This window comes from Cydia strobilella, chromosome 21 (assembly GCF_947568885.1).
Source record: "Cydia strobilella chromosome 21, ilCydStro3.1, whole genome shotgun sequence".
Classification (NCBI taxonomy): Eukaryota; Metazoa; Arthropoda; class Insecta; order Lepidoptera; family Tortricidae; genus Cydia; species Cydia strobilella.
The window spans coordinates 6188798-6214340 of record NC_086061.1 but is presented as its reverse complement, the minus strand read 5'-3'; the positions used below and the strand labels follow the sequence as shown (position 1 = coordinate 6214340).

Here is a 25543-nt window from a genome sequence, read left to right as displayed (position 1 = left end):
TTTCATACGACTTACCCATAGCGGAGTTATAGTCATCATTATCGCTCGTGTATCTTATCACAGATTCGCGTGGAAACATCGGCGAGATACGATTATTATATTTGGAGTAAATAAGGAGTGGCCAGCATCTCCCAACCTTCAACACGACAACAAGACAATGATGCATCAAGTGATGAAATGCGAAGACATTTTAAAATAACAGATCATATCAAAATGCACAGGCATAACTAGTGATGGTTAAGACTAAAGTCCCTTGACTCCTTTGCTTTTTCTCGACTCGACACCGTTTTTGAGACTCTCAGATAAAATTATTTAGTCTAAACTAGAGAAAGGAACTTTTCAACTTGTTACTCCTGAGTTTTGTAGAGAATTCAGTTTTTTTTTTCAGTGAATTTTCAATTTTTTACAAATTATTTTAAAATGTATCGTCTTCATGTAAAAATCATGAATTATTATTAGGTACACAAATCATGCTATTTAGATGTTATTTAGATAAAACCTATGAAGTTGATGGAGTCTTTATTTGGAGGCTCGATTTCTTGTGAGTGGCGCTTAAGACACTCAATAAAGGACTCGACTTGGCACTTGAGACTCGGAAAGTTTTATAAGCGCAGAGTCTAGTAAAAACGAGTCGAGGTATTTAAATTTAGAATCAAAAGACTAGTTCTTACCAACACTAGGAATAACACAAAGAGATATACAAAAAAATAGCAAATAGGATGGTATGTGAGCCAGTCGTCGACTTGTTGGTCATAGACACCCACAGGTACCAACGGCCGGTCTATTATTTTTGGCTCTGTGTGCGACTTCGTCGTTCGAACCACTGTGAAATGGAAAGAGGCAAATATCAACAAGCCATAGATAAAATAAAGACCATCACATCGTATCGTACACAGCGTAAATAATAAGTGGCATGGACATATAAAATTAACCGAGCATAAGATGTATCGGCCCTAAACAACACGTCAGTTCATATAAATGCACACAAATATCATCAAAATAAAATCGATAATATCAAATCGGAACATACGTCAGGACATATCGAATAGTGCAGAGATTTGGATCGAAAAAGATGGAGAGATCTGTCACAGGGGGACTTACCTCCGAGGTACTGTGGAGAGAAATCATGATTATAAATAAAATGAACACGCATATCAATCAACATACACTTTATATCTTAAATATTAATACAATGACTCGGGGTTATCCCGTGAAGCGATCGCACCGGAGTAGCTCCTTTTGCTGACCATACAGAAAGCTATGTAGCAAACGACTTAACTTGGTTTAATCCATTCACATATATTAAATTCATGTTTGTGTAATTTGATTGTCCCAATAGCGAGTGCTACAGAACGTTCTTTACGGAAAATAAACGGAGCGCAGCTCACGCAACTATAGAATTGAACAATTTTATAAAGGAATGTAGTTCAACTTACATTACCTTCGTTACACTAACACCGATACTCCATTATTCAAAGCTAATTTTTAATCGAAAAAAAATACATAAAATATGTATGTTTATTTTTATCAGACGACGTGAGCCCTAAATCGAGAGGAGCATTAATTCACAATCGTAACTTACTTGCTAAGACATCATTATGAAATCGAAAGGAGATTTTCCGATTGACCTAAACTATGTAACGCTTAAACGGAGCGTAGATTTAAATTGATTGGAATCTAGAATGTACATATAATATATAACACGTAAAAGACACGAGATAAACATACTATTCAAACTGTTACCTCGATTTCCGCAGCGGCGCGAGGCTGGCGGTTCTCTACGCTTTGCTTTCTCTTAAAGCCCCAGCTGATGTCTCATTTAAAAGGCAGTGTGGGTCTATCCTGGACAAACTGGCACATCAGTCAACATACAAATACACTTCTAGAAAGTTCACGTTATAGACCACACAGCCGAAATGTACACAGTTAAATAATACCGGTAATCTCATGATTTAACATAGGTTGACCCACAAGAAATAAATGCTTGATATGTCTTACACGTGTTATTTACTGTGCTGTTTTATTTATTGTGGGCGCTCTGAATTAGTCGTCGTGGTTTGGCTTAAGGTTATTGGCCTATTATCCCACCTGAGCGGCAAAAGCGACGCCATTTTTCTTTAAAACTGCTTGATCACATAGAAATTAGTAATTGTCTCTTATTGTCGTGTTGTTACTTTTGGACTCGCTGTTAACAGATTTACGCGATCACATAGCATGTCTGTAATATTATCTGTGGCGTTGTAACTTCAGTCGCTCAGCCGGGACAGGCCTTACAGTCTAGAATGAAGTGTCGTCTCGTCGGTGATCGGTGCGCCGCGGCCTCTGCAATCACAAACAAAGAACATGGCAAACGACATACTAAAGGAACTCCCGAAGCCCGCCGAGCCTATCTGCAACACTACACACACAACATTTCAAATTCGTACTTTTAAAGGCCAATTATTTGTCTTGTAATCTGGTCGAAAGATAAGGAAATGGCATATAACCCTCACGCTATACTTAATATAATAAATATGCATCTCAATATTGGGCATCAACTTCATTTTAGTGCACAAGAGTGTTTGGATTCTCCGCGCTTGCCCAATGAGGATTAGATCGCAGATGCATATAAGTTTTTTTACGTTGTTTTCCTTTACCGAATAACAACTAATAAAATCTAATTCAGAGGACATGTACTCTAAACCTTGATTTGTTTTTACTTATTGATCTTTAGTGCTTAAATATATCCTTAACTGACGGAAACTAGACAATATAACATATATATGACCCAACCAAACAACTTTAATAACACCAAAACTTAATTAACAGCTTATATTTATAATGTATCAATATCAACTATATTCCATGCGATAAACTGAAAAAGATGTCGACAAAATCAACACATGCTTTTAGAAAATAATTGTTAATTGTAAAATAACCAAATTCCTGTAAAATAAAGATATTGCAGATATTCTTAAAATTCATTACATTTATAGAGATTTTAGCAATCAACAAATTAAATATAATGTGAAATACATATCATGCGTAAACTATATTAATATTACAAAGCAAAATATTTGACACATGTATAAAATAAATGATTTGTCTTAAATTATTAATATTAATTTCTGAGTGGCTAAAAAACTTGAACGCTCATGTCAAAAAACATCATGAATAAAACACGTTAGTGCCTGGCACTGATAAACTACCAATTAAAATTTATTGTTAAGTTTGAATTGCCTAAGGCAGTAATTTAATTATACTTAGATGTAGTGCATAAATTGCATAATTGTTTTCCATCGTATTTTCTCGGAAACGTTCGTATTTGTCATGCTACTTCAGTCAACCTCAGTACTATTTGTACCGAGACTGACTGAAATAGCAAGACACATTCGTACGTTTCCATGAAAATACGATGGAAAATAATCATGCACTACATCAGTACCGTTTCACCATATGTATATCATTTTGAGACCATCAGTTTAAGTTAAAATCCGTTTTGATGTAAGTATTTTATAGTACATAGTATGTTTTCAGGACTTCAAGATACTTGAATGTTCCTATGTCCCAAATGTACTGTATTTGTACTGAAAGTACGTTCTCATATCGATGTAGTACGAAAATAATAGTGTTTTCGGTACCAAAACCGATGTATGGAGTGAGCACTCTTTGTCTTCTTAATTTTCTTTGAATGCACCCACACTTATTTAATTTCTAAACATGCTGTGACACTAGAATATGAACTACTATACTAATAGTATAATACACATGTTAGAAACAATATATGTGTTCTAAGCATACAAGATATGAAAAGCCGACGCCGTAAACCCGTAAATCATTAAACAGATTTAACCAAATTTTAGCAAAAAGAGATAAGTAGTGATAACCGATTATGTGGATTGCTCGGGTGCAGCCCTACGATTGGTGTCGATGGTCACACTACGTGTGGCGCGTCCCGAACTGTCAGACGGATCGCTCGCCATTGCGGCGTCGGAGTGTGATTTACCTAAGCTATGCCTGTTTTCCGTGGTTTTATGTATTAAATCCTTTATTTAATGATGTATGGTGATTCCTCCTCTAATAGTAGACCTTAGTTATACTTTCAAATTTTATATTTTCGAGCTCAGTAGAAACATGGTCAATTTGATAAATGAATCGGTACCCCGAGCTGTGGTAGCTATACAGATCTTACTCTGCAATTTTAAGAGAGATATTACCTAGCTTTAATTCTGGCAAATGGTATTATCTTATATGTGAAATAACTAACGTAACTGGACGCAGAGTACTGATTTATTTCTGCTGTGCATATATTGACACAACTAACTAATGATCTGTCAATGCATTGCTTCGTAACTCAGTTTATGGAACATCCAACTCCGTTTAAATAGATAATATTTAACCTAGTATAAATGGCAGAATAAAAACATCGAGTTCATTGACAAATTTGTCGTCTTTTCTCTAAAATCATTCGTCTGAATTTTGAAGGGCCAAATTTCTATCTATCCGCTATAAAAAATCTTAATATGTTCTCATTGAGATTGTAAAAGAGCGCGTCTCGGGTTAGAATAGTTCAGTCTACTACAGCGGCTTCCCAAATATGAAGACGAACGACATCCCAACATATCAGGCAGCGGTGGTGTATACTCACGTTCACTGCTGGTGGTCGGGCTGCTGCTGGTACTGGTAGGGCTGGTAGGGCGGGTAGGCCTGCACGGGGTAGCCGGGGTACTGGTACTGCTGCGCCATGACGGCGCCCGCAGCGGGCGGCGTGGCGGCCGGCGCGGGCGCGGGCGCGGGCGCGGCGGGGGCGGGCGCGCCGCCGCCCCCTTGCTGAGAGCAAATACTTTATTTTAGGCTTAGAACGCATTGCGATTTATTTTTTGCGGTTTCGGAACCGCAAAAAGTGTAACGCGCGGCACGCTTCATAAGCGCACGCCCTTGCAAGACTGAAACCGCAAGAAATTAATCGCAGTGCGTTCTAAGCTTTAGAAACGCTTTCTGAATGTACGAAATTTCTGTGTTTACCGTTTGTTCGCGATCCGATGAATTTAGTTATCAATTCTACGCTTCCGATTTTTTTAGATGAAACGACATAAAAATATGTATAAAAAGTTCCTATGCACAGAAGCCTATATTCCGATTGACCAATTTTATAATGCACGACCTTATTTCCCTTTCTCGATCCACATTTACTTAGGCTACAACCGAGAAACAATATTCGTTTGTTCGTCTATTTGCTTTTCTATTGCTATTTTACATATCCGAGCGAACTCGCAAATTTCAATTTTCGATGTTGACGATTCGCGGTAAAACCTCCGCGGTGTACAAATAGGGATCGACTACGGCGTTTGATAATGAATATTACCGTCGAGTCGGGAGCCCACGGTGTAAAGTATGCGATTTCAGTTCGGTATACGAAGTCTTAATACAACCATTACAGTCGACGAGTAGAAAAACACATTTAGGATACATCCTACATTACAACGTAACTGGGTAAATAGTAACAGGTAGTGCACCTTCATCTTGATCTGCTGCTCGATGGCCTCGGCCTCCTTGAGCTTGCCGATGCTGCGGTAGTACTCGGCCCACTGCGCGCTGTAGTCGGCGCTGGCCGGCGCGGGCGAGGGCGCGGGGCCGGGCGCGGCGGCGGCGGGGCCGGGGCCGGGGCCGGGGCCGGGGGGGCCCCCCGCGCCGTTGCCGGCTCCTCCTGCACGGAAACATCTATTTTAGACGCCGGTCTCCGATTGAAAGGATCGAGGAGCGGACGCAGAGTACACCGTAATCGAGGACAAATCGACCACTGAGACTAGATAACAGACAGCACGAATATATTATAACATCTCATCGAATTTTATTACAACGTATGAATTTAAATTCTCACTATCCTTTATAAACCGATAGGCAATTATTTAGTTACTCAAAAGAACTGAACATCGAAGTGGCTTTCCACAAACACATTATATGGTATATTAAATATATTAATAACGGGTCACTCACGTGTTTTAACATTATATGGTTTCCAAACCGTGGCCTGACCAACAGACCTTTTAAAGAAATCGATCACGAGTACGGTGAGAAAAACACATCTATATAGTAAAGAACACACGTAATTAGAACGTTTGACAGTGCAAAAGTAATTGGCATGATCATCAGCAATAAAAAAAACTTGTTTTTTAATTATTTTATAATAATAATCACCTTGCTGCTGTTGTTTAGCCTGCTGCTCTATTGCCTCTGCTTCTCTCATGAGTCCCAGCGAGCGGTAGTAGTCGATCCATTGTTGTGAGTAGTCGGGCTGGCCTGTACTCGGGTTGATGTTCACTTGTTGCTGCTAAAAAATTAAATTGTTAGTTATTTCTTGACAATTTGCGAGAAAGTGACACGAGACAAGTTAGTTCCACTCGTATTACTAAACAGGTAAAAAGAATAATAAGACCGAATGGTCGTAAGCGACTTTCAATAGTAATAACTGGGTCGACACAGAACGTGTCACCTCCGTCCGTTGCCGCGCGTAGCACCCGGTTCGAGCTACGCACGAGGCACTTCTTTCCAGACTTCGTGAGATATTTTGATGCCGATTTAATTCTTTCTGTGTGAACCAGTCTAATGACAGATTTTTTAAAAGATCTTTAACCCCTAGAGTCCAAGACAATATCAAAAACCTCTATGCGCGACTTACACCATTCCACTAACCCGGGATGACCGGTTAAACCTGGAGTTACCATGGTTACCAGTACAATTTGTCACTGGGTTAACGGTATAACCGGTTAGGCGTCGCGTCCATGGTACACACGACGCAAGCTTTCTTCTGTCAGTACCTGTGGCGGCTGGTTGTTGGGCTGGTGCCAGTGCGGGTTGTAGCCCCAGGCGGCGCCCTGCGGGCCTCCGCCGCCGTAGTAGTCGCCGCCACCGTTGCCGTTGCCGTTGTTGCTGCCGCCGCCGTTGCCGCCCTCTTGGATGAAGTTCACCGGCTGAACAAGATTTGATTTCAATATCAGTGGATGAAAGTGCCTGTGCGGAACGTTCCGAAGACGGCCGATGATTTAATGTAAGTAGTAAATTGTTAACCAAGGGATGAAATGAAGGGCACCGATTTCTGATTTCTAATATCTTTCATTCCATGCGAGCGCCAATAGTAACGAAGAACAGAACATATTTATTACAATATGCACTCTGAGCGCGTCTATTTCCCGCCTTACATGGCGACTGCCCTAACCGCTGGGTGTACAAAGACTCACCATGGCGACTTTCTCCATGATTATCGTCTTGCAGTGTTCAACCGCGTCTGGGTGTCCGCGGATATAGAAGGTGCGGTTATTACGATCCTCGCCCCTATCTATCTAGTTCATCTGTTGTATTACTACTTCCCACCTCACATGGCGACACTGCCAGCTTCATACTAAACATACAAAGACTCACCATGCCAACTTTCTCCATGATGATTCGTTTGCAGTGTTCAACCGCGTCTGGATGACCGCGGATGTAGAAGGTGCGGTTGTTGCGATCCGCGCCCTGCGCGCGTCGGTCTAGCTCGCAGTGCGCGCCTGATTGAGCGTTGATCTGTTTTATTACTTCGCCACCTGCGAATAAAATCATAGTCAAGTAAATAGAATAAGAACAAGTTATAAACTACAAGGTCAAAGGTTAGGTTTTGAAATTAAAAGGTTAAGATTTGTAGAGGTAAGCAGGGATGGTTATCAAAGCTAGTTTTAAATTTTAAGTTGTCTACAGCTGATTTGAACTGTCCGAGGCTCCTTCTTTGTTGGGACACGTCTAAAGGAGTTTCCAAAGAGTTTCTCTGACCTCTGCCGATGATGAGTCCGCACTTCAGGTTGGAGACGGTGAAGGTGACGCGTATCTCCTGCTCCTGCCACTGCTGGAAGTCGCCGCGGTCGCCGTTGCGCTGCCCGGAGCCGCCGCGACCGCGCCCGGATCGCACTTCTTGATCTCGCCTCTGTGTAACATGCGTTTTTAATGTGATGTTTTTATAGATATTGTAATGAACCCCAGTCGTGGAGAAATAAAACGAGAAGGCGGACAATGTCTATGCAAAATTGTGGTCGTCCAATAATCAGCGGTCTTAAGCGCCGAAACAAAATGGATGTAACTGAGACAGCCTGCTTCACAATAACCAAACGTCCGTTAATAGATGGCGCTGTGGAACCTGAAACCAGAGGTCTAACCATCGAACAAAATGGATGGAACGACTTATTGACGCCATCTTGAAATATCCTGAATACCTGATTCTGTTTAGTCATTGTCCGTCTTCTTTTTTTATTCGTCCATGCTGAAGCAGTTTAAAGTTAGGCTTACCGTAAATCTTTGCAAGGAGATCTATACGACACGCGCTAAGCTCAGTCATCGGCCCAAAAACAACGTAACGAGACAGTAACCTTTGGTATATATGAATCCACGAAAGATGTCCTATCGGATGGGATGAGATCTCGCCCTGACGTTCTATGCGAGGTCAGACAATGTAATATTACAGGCGTGTGTAACGCCGACGAGTGTCTGTGCGTTTGCACTTGTACATAGTACGATACCGTTTACCACTAGAGAGAATACTTTAGAATCACAGGTTACCGCGATTATAGAATGTTTTGAATTGTATACCAAAGATAAACGATACCGTGCTTTTAACATATGAAAGAACACCCGGTAAACACTAACAAAATATGTTAACAGTGTAAATTAGATAACGCGTGATATTCTGAAACCCACAGAAAAAGTTCCTATATTTATTCTTCTATAATATTCCCAAATCTAGAAACAATAAATTAATTTAATCCAAAATAAAATTGAGAGCACCGAAAATTTATTAATTATTTAATTTACCCCATAGAAAGAAACACATGTTTGGAAAGCACAAGAAATGAAATGAAATAATTACTTTTTTGTCTTTTAACCTAGCTATAAGTATTAGTAATGGAAAAATACTTCGTAAATTACTAAACAAATTGAGATTGTTATTTATTAGGAGTCAATATAAGTTATTTTTAACTATAGTAATGTTTTGGACCTAGACAGTAATGTAATAAAATAGAACCCAGTTAGGTACGAGCTAAGAACGTAAGAACCCAAAGGCCAGTGCTACTATGAAGGAATAACGACAGAATTCGATTTTTAGGGTTTCCGTACACAAAGGGTAAAAACGGGACCCTATTACTAAGACTCCACTGTCCGTCTGTCTGTCTGTCACCAGGCTGTATCTCATGTTGAACCGTGATAGCTAGACAGTTGAAATTTTCAGATGATGTATTTCTGTTGCCGCTATAACAACAAATACTAAAAAGTACGGAACCCTCGGTGGGCAAGTCCGACTCGCACTTGTCCGGTTTTTTTTATTACTTTTGGATCGCGTTTATTTAATAATTTGTTCAGTTTGCAAACGACATGGTCTGGCATGGCAATAAAAGGGTTCAACAATGAACGAGCCGCCTCGCGTGGAAAATGCCGCTCAAAACTGCTTCATCCGTCAAAACATGCCTTGCCCACTGCCGAGGCATTGGATTCGCATCGCACAAACCAAAATGAATGAGTCACGTAGTCCAGCACTCCGCGTCGATCGCGACTGTTTACTGTTTGTTGTGTGTGTTGTTATTGTTGTGTAGTTTTTTTTTTTAAAACTAAATTCGTTATTCCAACAATGTGCGATAGACCCACAGACAGACAGTGCATGCACAACACAAGTGGTGGACAAAAATATTTCTCACTTGCGATTCGCGTTGGTGCGAGACCTGCACACAGTTATTATTACTTTTATTATTTGTATTCACTTTTTAGTATCTCAAATGAGTATTTAATCAATCAAGGTCAAGTTTCAACTTGTATACAACAAAATATTGTCTTTGGTTACCGCGATAGTTACTCATGAAATAAAACTATGAAACTATGGGATGTATTATAAATTCAATATACGCGATATAATCCGTTTTCATAGTTTTATTGTATACAACAACTTAAAGTGGCGCTATTTTTGTATTTTAGCTTTGTGCGTATGAAAACTGACATTTTACTGCTAAATTTATAACCTTGGACGTAAAATTGGACCTATTACGGCTCGGCCACGACATTGCGCGACTGGCGATGGCGGCGGCAGCAACTATAGGTGGGAACGAAAGGTCCGATCGCTGTGTCTCGCTCCAACCTATGGTTGCCGTCGCCGCGGCCGTCGCCAGGCGCGCAATGTCGTGGCCGAGCCGTTAGGTAGCTGTCACTAGTAGCACATAACCATAATGAATAGCGCACTGTCATATCATTAACCTTACGTATGCCTTGTCCCGTATACGTAGGTACCACACAATATGGACGGTAATATACAATTTCAAGGTTATTCATTCAATAGCAAATCAATTTTTGACAAAGGCATACGAATGGTTAAGTTAAGCAATGGTGTTGGTTTAAGTGTACTTACGTTAACGCTAGCGATTAAATCTTCAATCATTTGACGCGCTTGATCCACTTGGTGAGGTTTGCCTTGTAGGTAACATCTAAAAGAAAAAAATTGTTTGTCATTTTTTTTATTTCCGATTCAAGCTTTTGTCGCGGATTGTACTTTTATTTAGAATATAATCGTTAATACAAATAAACTCTATGAGATTACAAAGCTTATTATAGAGTTTCTATTGCCATATTCACTTATATGGTATGCTAAATTCATGTATCAGGCATTAGGACGACTCTGATTGGTAGTCTTTCATAATTTTTTTTTTTTTTTTTTTTTTTTATTGATAATGGGAAACAAACAGCGAAAGATGACACATATAGATAATTACACTTAAATACATACATAAGCCAAAACAGTTTCCACTACTGAAATTAGATAATTATGGTTGCTCAGACAAGACTTGTTTGTACAGTTCAATTAAACTATCTCTAGATCTAGTGCTAAAGAACTAAACAATGCGAATTTGAAACCACAAACGTGACATGCATTAATTTAACTTAATTTTACAATAGTAAACTATCAAAATCAATTATATTATTTGCCCTTATAGTAGCAGAGTTATATTATATTATTTGTTCATTTGCTCTTAATTGCAGAAACAAATTTTTGTACTGACGGAATGAAAAACAAGTCAACATGAGAATATTTGTCATTGTAATTTTTACACGCTCTTACGATAAATCTGTTCTTTGCGTAAGTGGTTCGATGGAAAGGGACAGCGAATAATTTAGAGGAGCGCGTGCGGGGGTACGCGCAGCGCAGAGAGGCGCGGGCGAGTAGCGCGGGGGAGTCGACCAGCCCATTTAGGATTTTATATAGGAAGCGTTTTGATAATATATAGAGATATCTATTTTTTTATGAATATATAAAGACCAATAATATATTTATGTGTAACCTTTTGAGACTCGTAAGCGCAAAAACATATAGCGGCAATTTTTATGAGTAAGTAGGGTTTGAAAACAAACATTATAGCATTAATTCTCGAATGGAATAAATTTCTTATCGATATATGAAGAGCGTGATGTAGTAAATAATTATTAATATTATTATATTTATTATAGTATACTTTGTTTCTGCAATTTTTCAAATTATTTCCGTTAATTAGAGTGATGATGACAATCAGTACTTTTATAGAATATCCTAAGTATATACCTAAAACTAGCAATACTAAAAATATAGCACTTATACAATTTTGTTTAAAGAATCTTCAGACGTAATAGAGAATTGGCGAGTTCTCGTTGCGGATAATACTGATATATAACACTATACACATTAGTTGGTGGACTTACCTCTTATCTCCAGGCCCGTCGTCTCTCTCTTGGTGGAATTGAACTCGGCATCCGGTTTCCGCCTGGATTTTCTTGATCATGTCTCCGCCGCGCCCGATTACAACGCCTACGGCTATTTTCGGCACTAATACCTAGACAAAAGTAAGCAAAGTTAAACTACAGGACTTTCCAGTTTCATCAAAACAATATCATATTTTAGCTATACTATACTTAAGACTGTCATCTACTACTTATCTAAACGTTCTATAACTCGTAAACTATGCTTTCGTTTTCCGGTTTCGTCATCGTCAGATCAGCATATCATAAATACCTCACGTATACTTCGTAAACCCATTGAATACTTATCCGAAGTGAAGTCAGCACGTCATGAGCGTCAAGATAGTGGGTGGACTTTTCAACAAAAAGGTACACCTCACTCTGTGTACTACTAGTAGTAGTAGTAAACTCTTTATTGTACAAATATACATATTAAAAATTACATGGTACAAATAATAAGATGTACAAAGGCGAACTTATCCCTTTGAGGGATCTCTTCCAGTTAGTGTACTATTTAGTATGTGCCTTTTATAAAATCAGTGTATCATTAAAATAAGTTTTGTTAATTTGGGGACTATGGGGAAATTCCACCTCCACCCAGCACCGTGCACACTGTGAACTCCGTGTGCTACAAAGCATTGTTAGTCACTGACCTCAGTTTGGTTGCCCTGGTCTTGGGGGTGAATACACTTCGTCGCACTGTCTGCCGCCATCGCCGCCACCGGCGTTCTTGTCAGCTAACAGCTCGAATACCAGCTGTATACTACACTAATGTTGGTAGACTGACCTCAGTTTGGTTGCCGCCCATATGGTTGCCCTGGTCTTGGTGTAAATACACGTCGTCGCACTGTCTGCCGCCATTGCCGCCACCGGCGTCCTTGTCAGCTAACAACTCGAATACAAGCTGTATACTACACTAATGTTGGTAGACTGACCTCAGTTTGGGTGCCGCCCATATGGTTGCCCGGTCTAAGTGTAAATACACGTCGTCGCACTGTCTGCCGCCATCGCCGCCACCGGCGTTCTTGTCAGCTAACAGCTCGAATACCAGCTGTATACTACACTAATGTTGGTAGACTGACCTCAGTTTGGTTGCCGCCCATATGGTTGCCCTGGTCTTGGTGTAAATACACGTCGTCGCACTGTCTGCCGCCATTGCCGCCACCGGCGTCCTTGTCAGCTAACAACTCGAATACAAGCTGTATACTACACTAATGTTGGTAGACTGACCTCAGTTTGGTTGCCGCCCATATGGTTGCCCTGGTCTTGGTGTAAATACACGTCGTCGCACTGTCTGCCGCCATTGCCAAGGTCATCGAGCTGTTAGCTGACAAGTCATCAAGGGTACCGCAACAAATACTTCCTTGGAAGGAGTTGACGTGCTGAAGTATCTACATGCATGCTTCTTCAGCATCAATTTATCAACAGCTGACATAATAAAACACTTAAACAGTATACACAGTGACTCTCAATATAATGTTGAAGAAATAAAGTCCAAACATGACACTTACAAGTCATACAAAATAGGTGTACCATTATCAGTATATAGCCACTTTCTAGATGCGTCGGCCTGGCCACGGAACATTGCTGTGTCAGAGTGGATGCCCTTTCTCCGCCCCAGGCCCAACGGGCCACCTGACGGGCGATAAGCCTACCGACGGATCTGAAGGGGCAACCACTATCTCAGTACTGCACCAAAATATCAATAGACTGAACAACAAAACACATGAACTTGAAGCCGAACTCCAGCTACGTGAACAAGTCGACATTATCTGTCTGACAGAAATATGGCTGAGATCTGACGAGCTCAACTCCGTCAACCTAATGAATTACAGTCTACGTGCCCACTACTGCAGAACCCTGAGGATGGGCGGCGGATCCTGTATCTACGTGCAACCTGATTTAATAACTATCGAACGCAAAGAAGTTACTGCCTTATCCATCGAAATGCAGTTCGAGGTGTGTGCCATCGAATGTGTCGAGTTGGACGTCGTGATCGTTTGTATCTACAGACCACCAAAGGGTGATGTACCTCTATTTTTTTCTAAATTGAGTGACCTACTAAATTTACCCGTGTTGCAAAATCACAAAGTTTTGGTTATGGGTGATATGAACTTAGATTATCTTAGTAAATGTAATAATATAAAAGAACTTAATAATATATTATACCAATGTGGATTTAAGCAGATTGTAAAAACTCCTACTAGAATAACTGAACACTCAAAAACCTGTCTTGACCATGCCTATACTAACTTATTAAAAACTGACATTAAAAAAATTGAATGTATTAAATTACCTATTTCAGACCATCACTATGTAAATATTATGCTATTAATAAATAAAACTGTGCACAAAAATCACACAGTTTTGAAGCGTCTGTTCTCAGAACCTAATAAACATAACTTCTGTAACTACCTAGACTTATATAACTGGGATAGAATTATAAACAGCAATTGTTGCCCAAGTAAACTTGATGGAGTTTTAAATGTTATCAAACACTGTTTTGAAATTAATTTTCCATTAAAAAAGTACCCTGTCAAATCGCATATAAGTAGATGGGCCAGTGACAATGTACGCAAAGTGCGAAACGAAGTTCGTCACTTGAAAAGAAAATGTGTTTTAAATCCACACGACGACTCCTTGTCCAATAATTTATTATCGCTCGAGCAACGTTACGTCAAAGTCTTAAGATCAGCTCGTAGTGAGTATTTAAACAATGAAATCTCAAATAGCAAAGTTAATATTTCTCGTAGTATATGGCGAATAATCGCGTCTGAAACATGCAATAACAAAAACAAAACTAGGGCATTAGATGTATTGGTGAGTCGATCAGCTGGCGCGAGCACAGCTGATCGAGCCGCCACCGCCGCCGCGCGCCTTAACCACTACTACACGCATGCGCACTCACACAACAACAGGCCGCGGACATCCGACGCACTCAGTTATCTAAACAAGTATTTACCATCGCGAATCCCCGCGTTTGAATTTATTCCGTTTACCATTGCTGATATTTTTGAAGCCCTAAAACACATAAAAAGGAAACCATCGAAAGATGTCAATGACATGTCGACCTATATTTTGGATTATCTACCACCTGTAGTAGTGTCATTACTACTTGCATTATTTAATAAATGTGTAATAAACGGTGTATATCCCGATTCTCTCAAGGTTATTAAAGTTCAACCCATCTACAAGGGTAAGGGGAATATGGACGAACTTAAATGTTATAGACCTATATCTTTGATACCCGTCATATCTAAAGTATTTGAGCATTTAATGAGTGTCAAGTTAATGAATTATTTAACTAATAATAATTTACTAAACGCGCAACAATACGCGTACCAACCTGGGCGCTCAACCGTAGACGCGACTCGGGATCTAGTGTCGCGCGTCATGTCACACCTCGAAGACAGGCGACATGTCGCAGCAATATTCTGCGACCTGTCGCGTGCCTTCGAAATGGTAGACCACACACTCCTTCTCTTGAAGCTGGCACAATACGGTATAAACGGGTCGTTTGCTCGTACAATCAAGGCCTTCCTAAACGGGCGTAAACAAAACACGTATGTTCAAACCCATAAATCAGACCTTCAGGAAATAGGTGACAGTGCTGTCCCCCAGGGATCGGTGACAGGAAATAACCTGTTCCTAATTCTTGTCAACGACATAACCTCCGCCTCGGACGATGCGGAGTACATTATGTTTGCTGACGACACTTGCATAATAGTCACTGCAGAAAATTCTAGTAATTTAGAATCAAAACTCTCGCAAACCATGCAGAATATCTCGGACTGGTTTACAGCAAATGGCATGCTCCTTAATGTCGAAAAAACAAACATAATGTACTTTCAACTCAAAAAGAACTCAAAAGAGCGATTCGATATCACAATAAATGACACACCAGTACCTCAAGTAAGTGAGGTTAAATACCTAGGGTTCAAAATTGATGATGGTCTAACATGGTCTCCCCACATAGAAGCAATCTGCAAAAAACTCTCTTCAGCATGTTTCGCCTTGTCCAGACTTGCCCACAGCGTCTCCCAGGACAACCTTAAAACAGCATACTTTGGGTACTTTCATTCAATCTTAGTCTATGGTGTGGACCTATGGGCAACATGTGCGGAACGCGAAGTGTTTAAACTACAAAAGCGTGCAATCCGTATCATGGCTAAAAAACCCTCTGACTATCATGCTAAGGAGTTGTTTAAGCAGCTAAAAATTTTGACGTTACCTTCTGTCTATGTACTTGAAGCATGCAAGTACATACGACGCAATCTCGAACGGATCCCCTCTAATTTCCAAAAACTACAGACCGTAACGCGTAGACGCAACCTCCTATACGTGCCCCCGCGACGTCTAGCTAAGTCTCGGAAATCCTTACACATAGTAGGCATCAAACTTTACAATGCTCTAGACGAGCAGTTAAAAGCTACTTCAGACTCGATGTTCGAGAAAAAACTTAAACAAATATTGTTGGACATGGCGTGCTATAGTGTCGACGAATTCGTTCCCTGCTACAAGTCACTGACCCACCCACAAAATTATTGAATCTGTGATATTAATTACCTAATGTACCTAATAATAATGTATAATATAGAATAGGAATAAGCAAAATTGACATGTAAATCTTTTTATAATTTTATCAATAAATGATCTATCTATCTATCTATTGCCGCCACCGGCGTCCTTGTCAGCTAACATTCATTTCATTTTTTTATTTCATTTATTTATTTCTATAACAATATGATATTGTGTTAGAAAAATCTTACAAACTATAGTTGCCCTGGTCTTGGTGTAAATACACGTCGTCGCACTGTCTGCCGCCATCGCCGCCACCGGCGTTCTTGTCAGCTAACAGCTCGAATACCAGCTGTATACTACACTAATGTTGGTAGACTGACCTCAGTTTGGTTGCCGCCCATATGGTTGCCCTGGTCTTGTAAATACACATCGTCGCACTGTCTGCCGCCATCGCCGCCACCGGAGTTCTTGTCAGCTAACAGCTCGAATACCAGCTGTATATTACACTAATGTTGGTAGACTGACCTCAGTTTGGTTGCCGCCCATATGGTTGCCCTGGTCTTGGGGTGAGTACACGTCGTCGTACTGTCGGCCGCCGCCGCCGCCGCCGCCACCGCCGCCGCCGCCAGCATCCTTGTCAGCTAACAGTTCGAATACAAGCTGCTTCGCGTGCTCCACTTTGCTCGGATCACCTGAGATACGTAGGGGCTTCTCCTGCTTGAAAAAAATGGGTCTTTAAATTTTTTAATTTAAAATGATTAAAAATCTACATCTAAATCACCAGGGAGGGCATTACATGCGAAAAGCTGTTTAATTTATGTAATATTTCGTTTACCAACATTAGACTTTAATTATTAGCGTTAATCGACAATTAATAATTGAAAAAACGTATGCAGTTTCCGCTAACTAATTTAAATTAATAAGCCTTCAATGTTATGGTACAAAAAAGAACAATATTGCGGATATTGTATAACACATTATGATGATGTGCTACGACAGATATTACTGATATTGGAATACTGGTTGAGTTGTTAATAAAACATTATTTTCAAGGTAGGGAATGGATGCATTTGCTGAGTGAGTATATCATTGTGCCGTCACTAGTAGTTTGGCATTCGATGTCGGGCCGTGAGAGAGTTTGGTCGTGCCATGTTTGTGTTGGCGAGCAGTCAAGTCATATAACAATAAACTTACATATTCAGTGTTAGGTCCGTCTTGGATGACGACCATCTTGGCGCCAGACTGTTCCTGCAGCTGTTTGATGGTCTTGCCGTTCTTGCCGATGATCAGACCCACTTTGGGACCGGGTAGCATCACTTCTTCCTGTTTAACAAAATCGAGGATTATTATACAGTAGAAATCAATGTTGAATCTTGTTATCTAAAAAAATGCATTGCAAAGGTGGGACAAAATTGTCAAAATCAACTTTTAGGTGGTAGGTTACAATATTGTAGATCTGTCAGCAAACTTAGGTCACGATCAATGATATTTGATACATGGCTCCACAGTCTAACTAATTACAATTTTGTGGAGCTTTGTTAAATTGTAATTTTTAACATTTGATTATAATAAATACATTAAATAATAAATAATAAGGATCTTGTCTTAAAATCTCATTGGTTGTTTATTTCAACTTTTCTGCTCTCTGCTCTATCTTAAATTTAAACAATCTTCTTCTTCTTCATTAGTCTCTTGGGTTTCTGTGCCTTACTGCCTTATGACCAAAAATTCGGCACAATGGATTCCCCAAATTTCGGGACATGTTAGCCATTCAACAGCTATGCCCGGGCCAGACGATTTTCAGATGCTGAACTTAGTCCGGGTAAGGTGATTACGATCAACACTTACAGTTATAGCGAGGCCACCACCGCCACCGCCACCGCCACCGCCACCGCCACCGCCGCCGCCGCCGCCGCCGCCGCCCCGCTGCATGGGCGGCGGGCTGCCCATGTCGCCGCCACCCATGCCCATGCCCATGCCCATGCCGGGCCCGTCGTGTTGAGGCGCGTTTTCTCGCCCGCGATGGTTCACTATTTGGTTCACAAGTTCCCTGTAAAAAAATCTTGTTAAAGTGGCTAGCATATTATACAATTTCTAACCCCAAACAACATGTGGTATGTAAAGGTTGTGTTGTGTCGTTGTTGCAATATCTTACGCAGGACCCTGTATTTGTGTAAATGTCACTAACCTGGCGCGGGCGATGGCCTCCCTGGAGCCAGTAAGAGTGCAGACGCGGTCCGGCTGACCACCGGAGCCGGGAGCCATTTGGATCTTGCAACCGGACTCCGCTTGCAATCGGGTGATCTGCTCACCACCGCGACCGATAACTGTGGACAAGTTATATTGTTAAGACTGGGTTCTTTGGGTGGATAATCACTTTCAATGTCTCTTTGCTAGACTCATAGTGAATAATTTCTAATTTGTGTTATTCAAGCTGAATTTTATTTTGTTATAGATTTCGATAAAATTTGGTGAATCTATTAGTTCCCTATTCTGTACAATATAAGCGCAATTTTAATGTCCTAAAAATATAACACTGATTTACGAAAATGGATACCACTCTGTTAGGATTTGGCTCCACTTTTCCTGTTTTTCTCTAACCATATGCCCTATCTATCACCATTTCTGCGATTACCTGTCCCTTCAGCAAAACATCAAATGTTCCCCTTTTCGTAAGTACATACATACATATAATCACGCCTATTTCCCGGAGGGGTAGGCAGAGACCACGGATTTCCACTTGCTACGATCCTGACATACCTCTTTCGCTTCCTTCACTTTCATAACATTCCTCATACACGATTGCCGGTTTAGGGTGCTCTTGACCTGGCCTTTCTTCAGGATTTCCCCGATCTGATCAGAGAAAGTCCGCCGAGGTCTGCCCCTTCCAACTCCCGTTTCTACCTCTCCCTTATACACTCTTTTCGTAAGTCCCTCACAAAATGAGCCGCCTGCTAAATGATAGGGACCATTTGATTTGATGAATATCTAATGACATTCCCAATCTCATTAGTTAATCATGCCATTAGTCAAAGGAAATTAGTGAATATTTCAAGCATCGAGTGACATTTAGCATTAGACTAGTATGGCAAAACGCCAGATGTTGTGAAAACGTGCTCAGGATCCATTTCTCCGGCGAGTATACACGTTTTTAGGCTTTCATTTTTGTATTTATATGTGGCGCCATTGTTTCATTATGTAAGATGATTTAGGGGGGAGGAGTCTTATTTTTTCTTACAAGGGGGTGGGAGGGAGTTCTCTAACAAGATGTATAGAGTTGAATGAATCTGTTCAAGACGACAGCGGCGGCGACGTGCGCACCGCGCGCAGCGTCCCGCTGGCCGCTCCCCCATCAACAACCGGCCTGTCCATCATCATCATATGTGTACTCAACTCACTTAGGCCAAATCTTGTTGGGCACCCGAATATACAGCAGCTTCAGAGATAACTGACCCCCATGCATAGATATTTGTTTGCAGGGGGGGTCAACTATCTCTGAAGCTGACTAACATGTTGAGAGTCTGGGTCTTGCATCAGACCAGACGGGGCTGGGGCTGGAGGTGGGGTGGCCTCCTGTATGTCTAAGATATGTGTATAATCACTCACTCAGGCCCATCATCTTGTCCGGAACTCGGATGTACTCATTGAGGATTTGGTCTTGCATCGGGCCAGGCAGAGCAGGTGCCTGTATGTCTGTAGTAGAGATGGGCCGAATATAGAGTTTGCCGAATGCGAATATTCTGCCGAATGTTCGGTTCAGATTTTACCGAACCGAATATTCGGCAAAATTATTCGGTTCTTCTATAACATATAAACCATTCGAAAACGCTTTAATTACCTACATTAGCCACTTCTAAGGCAATTTCTTAGAAACAAAGAAGTCAAAAGGCAAGGGACGCAAACAATTTTTTTTAAATCTCCAAATAATCAAAAAATCTCATGGATTCAACATGTGTTTTAATTACAAAGGGAAGACGCAATCTGGAAGACAATAATTACCTGCAAAGTTCTGGAGGAGTTTACAGTGTTGCAACAGGACAAACATAATAAAAATATTTGCCGAATATTCGGCACTTTAACCGAATTATTCGGCCGAATACCAACATTGTAATAACTTATTTGAAACTCACGATTTTTCTCATTATTATTTACTACAACTTAATCGCCTAAAATTAAATTTTAAATTTACAGGAGACCACGGGGACAATGCTTTCCTCGACACGTCGGAGGTAAATTTAAAACTAAACGCGATTACCTCCCATTGTAGTAAATAATAATTGTAAAAACTTGCCGGATACCGAATAATTACCGAATATTCGGCCCATCTCTAGTTTGTAGTACGTTTATGCTCACTTACTCAGGCCAAATTTGTTGTTCAGGACACAGATGCACTTATTGAGGGTCTGGCGATGAGCAAACAAGACAATTGCCTCCTGTATCTGTAGTCTGTATAACGTCAGAGACAAAGGCCACAGTACATCTAGCATACACCAGGCCCTAGAAGCGGCTTGGAAAGCACTGGTGAAGTCCACAGTTGTCTCATCCCTCAGCCATGAGCATATGACAAAGAAGATATCTGTAGTATGATCACTTACTCAGGCCAACCATCTTGTCCGGCACCCGGAGATACTTGTTGAGGGTCTGGTCTTATATCAGAGCAGGCATAACTGGCACCTGTATGTCTGTAGTATGTATGATCACTCACTCAAGCCAACCATCTTGTCCGGCACCCGGATGTACTCATTGAGGGTCTGATCCTGCATCAGGCCGGGTGGGGCCGGGGCTGGTGGTGTGGGGTTTGCCGCTGCGATCCGCGCCGCAGCCGCCGCCGCCGCTGCAGCAGCCGCCGCCGCCGCAGATGATGAACTGGTGTTCGAAATAAATATCACTAAGCAGACTTATCATATCAGACACATTACTCGTAAAATATTATGCCGCGAGCAGCACTATTTGGTTACAACCTACACTATTCTATATTTATTTAGTTGTTAATTATTCTACAGAGATTTTTAGGGTTCCGTACTCAAAGGGTAAAAACGGGACCCTAAAAATTTCTGTAGAATAACTAAGCTCTATTTCTGTTGCCGCTTTAACAACAAATACTAAAAACAAGTGGGGGCCCCCATACAACAAACGTGTTTTTTTTGCCGTTTTTTGCGTAATGGTACGGAACCCTTCGTGCGCGAGTCCGACTCGCACTTGATTTTTTTGTAATGAACTATTTACCACGTGCAAACACACTCCTCGACTGTTGAGCAATTTAGGGACCTAGCTTAGCTAGAACGATCACGAAGCGTGACTGTACATAAGGTTGCTCTATGTATGCACAATGACAAATGTAGGCAAGAGGTTCAGAAAAGAAAACGTGTATCCGGCAAATTATACAATGTCATACATAAGCACTTAAATATATATCACTTAAAATTTTATGAATGTAAAAAAATTATAACCTTTAAACACACTCACACACACACATACACACACATATATACACACATGCACACTTATATGGACTTGCAAGTCCATCTTCTCATTAGGTTAAATTAAACTATAAGTAATTAAATTAATTTTTAACAAGCAGAAACGTGCGATCGATGCTGGAGTATCGATCCAGAGGCCGAGAGTTCAAGTCTCACCCAAGGCAGTAATTTTTCCACTTTTAAATGTATTCTAAGTTTAATAGCATCGATCGCAGACGTTTCTGCTTGTTAAAAATTTATTTAGAATGGGTAGCACATCGTAACTGGTGAATTTCCAATATGACTTGGAACTCCGGTGGCCGTTTAAGAAACGTAACGCTCTTACGGTAGATGTCGCTAGGGTCCCCTAGACTCATATAGTGGGAAGACTATGGATGAGGTCTTGGTGACTCAGTTGGCAGAGCGCTGGAGTATCGATCCAGAGGCCGAGAGTTCAAGTCTCACCCAAGGCAGTAATTTTTCCACTTTTAAATTTATTCTAAGCTTTATAAGTAATTACTTTTGTTATTCTCTGATGTGTTCATTTTTACTTCTTTAAATTTCTATTTTAATTTTAAAAATATAGTTATTTAATTACCAATTAAGGAAGAGCGGTGCCTCTTAACACAGGTATTTGTTACTTAAAAAGAGGCACCAACACTTACAACTGTATAACTTTGAGCTGTATAAGTAATTCTTAACTGAATAAACAATTTTTCATTTTCATGTTGGAATTTACAAGCACAGTGATAATAATATGTTCGATTTTGTACCTTATTGAGGTTATTTGTGTTGTTATGTAAGATAGCTAAAGTATTATCAACAAAGTAGGTACCTATGCTTAAAATAAAACTAAGATTGATGTAATTTAAAAACAATCAAGGTGGTAAATACAACACAGAAAAAATGGAGAGGAAAAAAAGGGATAATGAATAATTTTATTAATAGTTTTAAATTAATGACATCTCTTTATCACCAAAATCTGTGCCAATAGTAATTAATTAAAAAAATAGGGTAATTGATACCACAGGATCTGGTAGCTGCTTTCACAGACCTATTTAAAAATAACTGTTTCAAATTTTAGGTATCTATGTCAAATGGTCTCTGAGAAAAACGCATTTAACTGATTTGCAAGACCGAAGTGATCCCATAAGTGTTCCTTTTGTCAAAACAAAGTTTTGCAGGGAACACTAATACAGCCTATATATATACAAAAGTTTTATTTTTGTTTTGTTAACACAACATTGAAATACTATACCTAAATCACCTTAAAAGGCAAATATATTGGATATACCTAATAGTTTTCATTAATAAAATACCCAAAAAGTCAGTTCAAGGAAAACTCCAACAAGTTCCTTCCCGGTCTAGTTATATTTTATGAAGTCCTAATATAATTAACGTATTTAGAAAATAGTAAATAGTAATATATAATTGTATAGAGAAAAATAAGGTATATTTTTAAGTAGATAGAGTATCAACGTTACAAAACTTCAGTAATAAAGGCTACTTTTATTTTATTTTATAATATAATGTATATTTAGTCAGCAATAAAACTAATATTATCTTATTGGCATTTTTATTTAAACTCATTTTTGTATTATTGCAATATAGATACAATAAACACTTAGGTCCACTTGCACTATTCACTAACCCGGGGACAACCAGTTAAACCTGGAGTTACCATGGTTACCAGTTAGTTAGTTAGTTTTGCTGGGCATTTTCCGCAAATCGACATCCAAATGTGCCTATTTTGCGTGAGACGAGGTAGCGCCACTCTTACCACCCCAGTTCCTCCACGAAGCCTAGCAGTCTTCAGGTTGCTAGCTGCCTCCTTCAGTGTACATGGATTCCTTAGGTATTTGCTACTATATACTTCTACCTGTTTACAGTCTAGGAGAATATGTTCTGTTGTTTCCTCTTCTTCCATGCATGCTCTACACATTGGGCTTTCAGTTATACCCCTATTAGTGTGTTATGTCCTGTTATTAATCCTACTATATTACGTAGTTGGCTTCTCGGTGTTTGGTTACCAGTACAATTTGACACTGACACTGACTTTGACCCGGGGCCTAAGCGCCACTTGCACCATGCCACTGACCCAGAGTTGAGCGGTTAAACCATTAACCCAGTGTCAAATCGTACTGGTAACCAGGGTAACTAGGTTTAACCGGTTAACCCCAGGTTAGTGAAATGGTGCGTGGCATTAAGAGTAGCAAATTAAAAAATTAAACAACTGTTTCTGGGTCTCAGGGGGCTTTAGAGAAATGTGGTTGGTGATTTTATTTGCTTTACATTAAATTCTACATTTTGGTATTTCAAAAAGCACAGAAAACTTATTTTTAATTGTAACTTGGATTCTTACCTCATTTGTTGTTGATATACCGGGTCAATCGAAGCCAATTTCTTTGCGCTCGGCTCTGGTCCGTCTTCCAAAGGTCTCTTGCTACCACCACCCTCGATTTTAGCAGCAACCTAAAACCGACCCAAATTACATGAATTTTCCATTTAAATTTGACGTTTCAATCGACTTCAACAAAATTGACACTAATTCGTGTTAATTAGACATTAGACGTTATCGTTTTAAAGGAAGTAAAAACACCACGAGAAAGTTCATAATTAAAGTAGGTTATAGTGAATTTAACGTTTTACAGCGGCTGCTAAAGTCACCCGCCAATGAAAAGAGGGTGGATTATGTCAGGGAGATACGTTACAAGTTGCGAATAAAGGAGGTAAGCAGACATTTTTGCATAAACTATGCGATATGCGGACGTTACCAATACACCAATAAATAGGTACAAAATGCAGTGTCTTACCAATTTAGCACGTTGTAGAGCAGCCGCAAATCCCGCCGGTTGGCTATTGTTTTGAAGCGTAGCCATAGAAGAATAATCACTCATGTTTGATTTAAGTACACATTCAGTCGTTATACGGCAGCCATTAAAAAGGATCAAATAACCCAAAATAAATTTACTCGGTTGTCGCAACTCGCGTCGCGAGAAAAGACGCGGCGTACCACAGACACGAAAACTCTAGGCAAGAGTATTTTATAGTAGTGCGTACCAGTGTTGCCAACTCGGAATTTGAAAAAATGCCAGACTTATGTCTAAATTATGCCAGAAATATGCTAAATAATTTTGAAATGTGCTAAAAAAGATGCTAAAATATTATAGGTAACTAAAAACCGGCCATTATGACGTATGACATGACATTGACTATACCATAGATAACACAAAAAGATTAGTGGGTGTAGACGAGACAATTTTTCGCACAATCTGATTGACAATTTAATTGGTAACGCGTATGAAAAAAAGGTCGCGGTGCGGTGCGGTAGTCTGTTACGACTTATTATAATTCCTCGTATGCATGGAGACTATATAAAGGAGCCAAATCTCTATGTATGAAAAGTGTCCATCAAAAAACAGTAATTAGGCGGCGCCACCATACACCGAAATACTACCAAAAACAATCTACGTAATTTGGTCGGATTATTTGTTGGTTCATGTTATACTCATGTCGCAAAGCCTAACTAGCGCCACCGGAGAGATTAGGAACTATTATTTAAAGCTGAAAGCGGTCACTTTTGCAACAATTCTGCCATAAGAGATTGGCATCCTTTCTATACCATCCATACTCGTATGTATAAAATTTCCTTTGACGGTTGTGCCATGGATTGTCTATCACTGCCAAGTAGGTTTCAAACTTGGCTTAGGGACATAATCACTTGATTCACTAAATTATGCTAAAAAAGATGCCAGATGCTAAATGGAAATTTTCGATGCCAGAGAGTGTGAAATTATGCCATATCTGGCACC

General features: G+C 40.0%; 1 protein-coding gene across 1 annotated transcript; it reads right to left on the bottom strand.

Annotated features, from left to right (window-relative positions):
- Positions 1-1154: 1154 nt before the first annotated feature.
- On the bottom strand, positions 1155-24753 carry LOC134751042 (far upstream element-binding protein 1). Its single transcript, XM_063686377.1, has 16 exons — positions 24545-24753; positions 24094-24203; positions 20978-21138; positions 18461-18599; positions 18121-18322; positions 17467-17595; positions 16798-16986; positions 11716-11846; positions 10394-10469; positions 7783-7933; positions 7399-7559; positions 6798-6950; positions 6178-6310; positions 5496-5686; positions 4628-4809; positions 1155-2322 (listed from the first exon to the last, which is right to left on the bottom strand). Exons 1-15 carry the CDS (start codon positions 24626-24628, stop codon positions 4630-4632), a joined length of 2190 nt encoding a protein of 729 aa, XP_063542447.1. The 5' UTR covers positions 24629-24753; the 3' UTR covers positions 1155-2322; positions 4628-4629.
- Positions 24754-25543: the final 790 nt, after the last annotated feature.

What these genes read in the sequence shown, in the direction of transcription:
- LOC134751042 (XM_063686377.1), bottom strand. Translation starts at nt 24,628, where the DNA reads ATGAGTGATTATTCTTCTATGGCTACGCTTCAAAACAATAGCCAACCG. An exon ending in CTCTACAACGTGCTAAATTG is followed by an intron (nt 24,204 to 24,544) that starts GTAAGACACTGC and finishes GGTCGGTTTTAG; the next exon opens with GTTGCTGCTAAAATCGAGGG. An exon ending in ACGGACCTAACACTGAATAT is followed by an intron (nt 16,987 to 17,466) that starts GTAAGTTTATTG and finishes TTTTTCAAGCAG; the next exon opens with GAGAAGCCCCTACGTATCTC.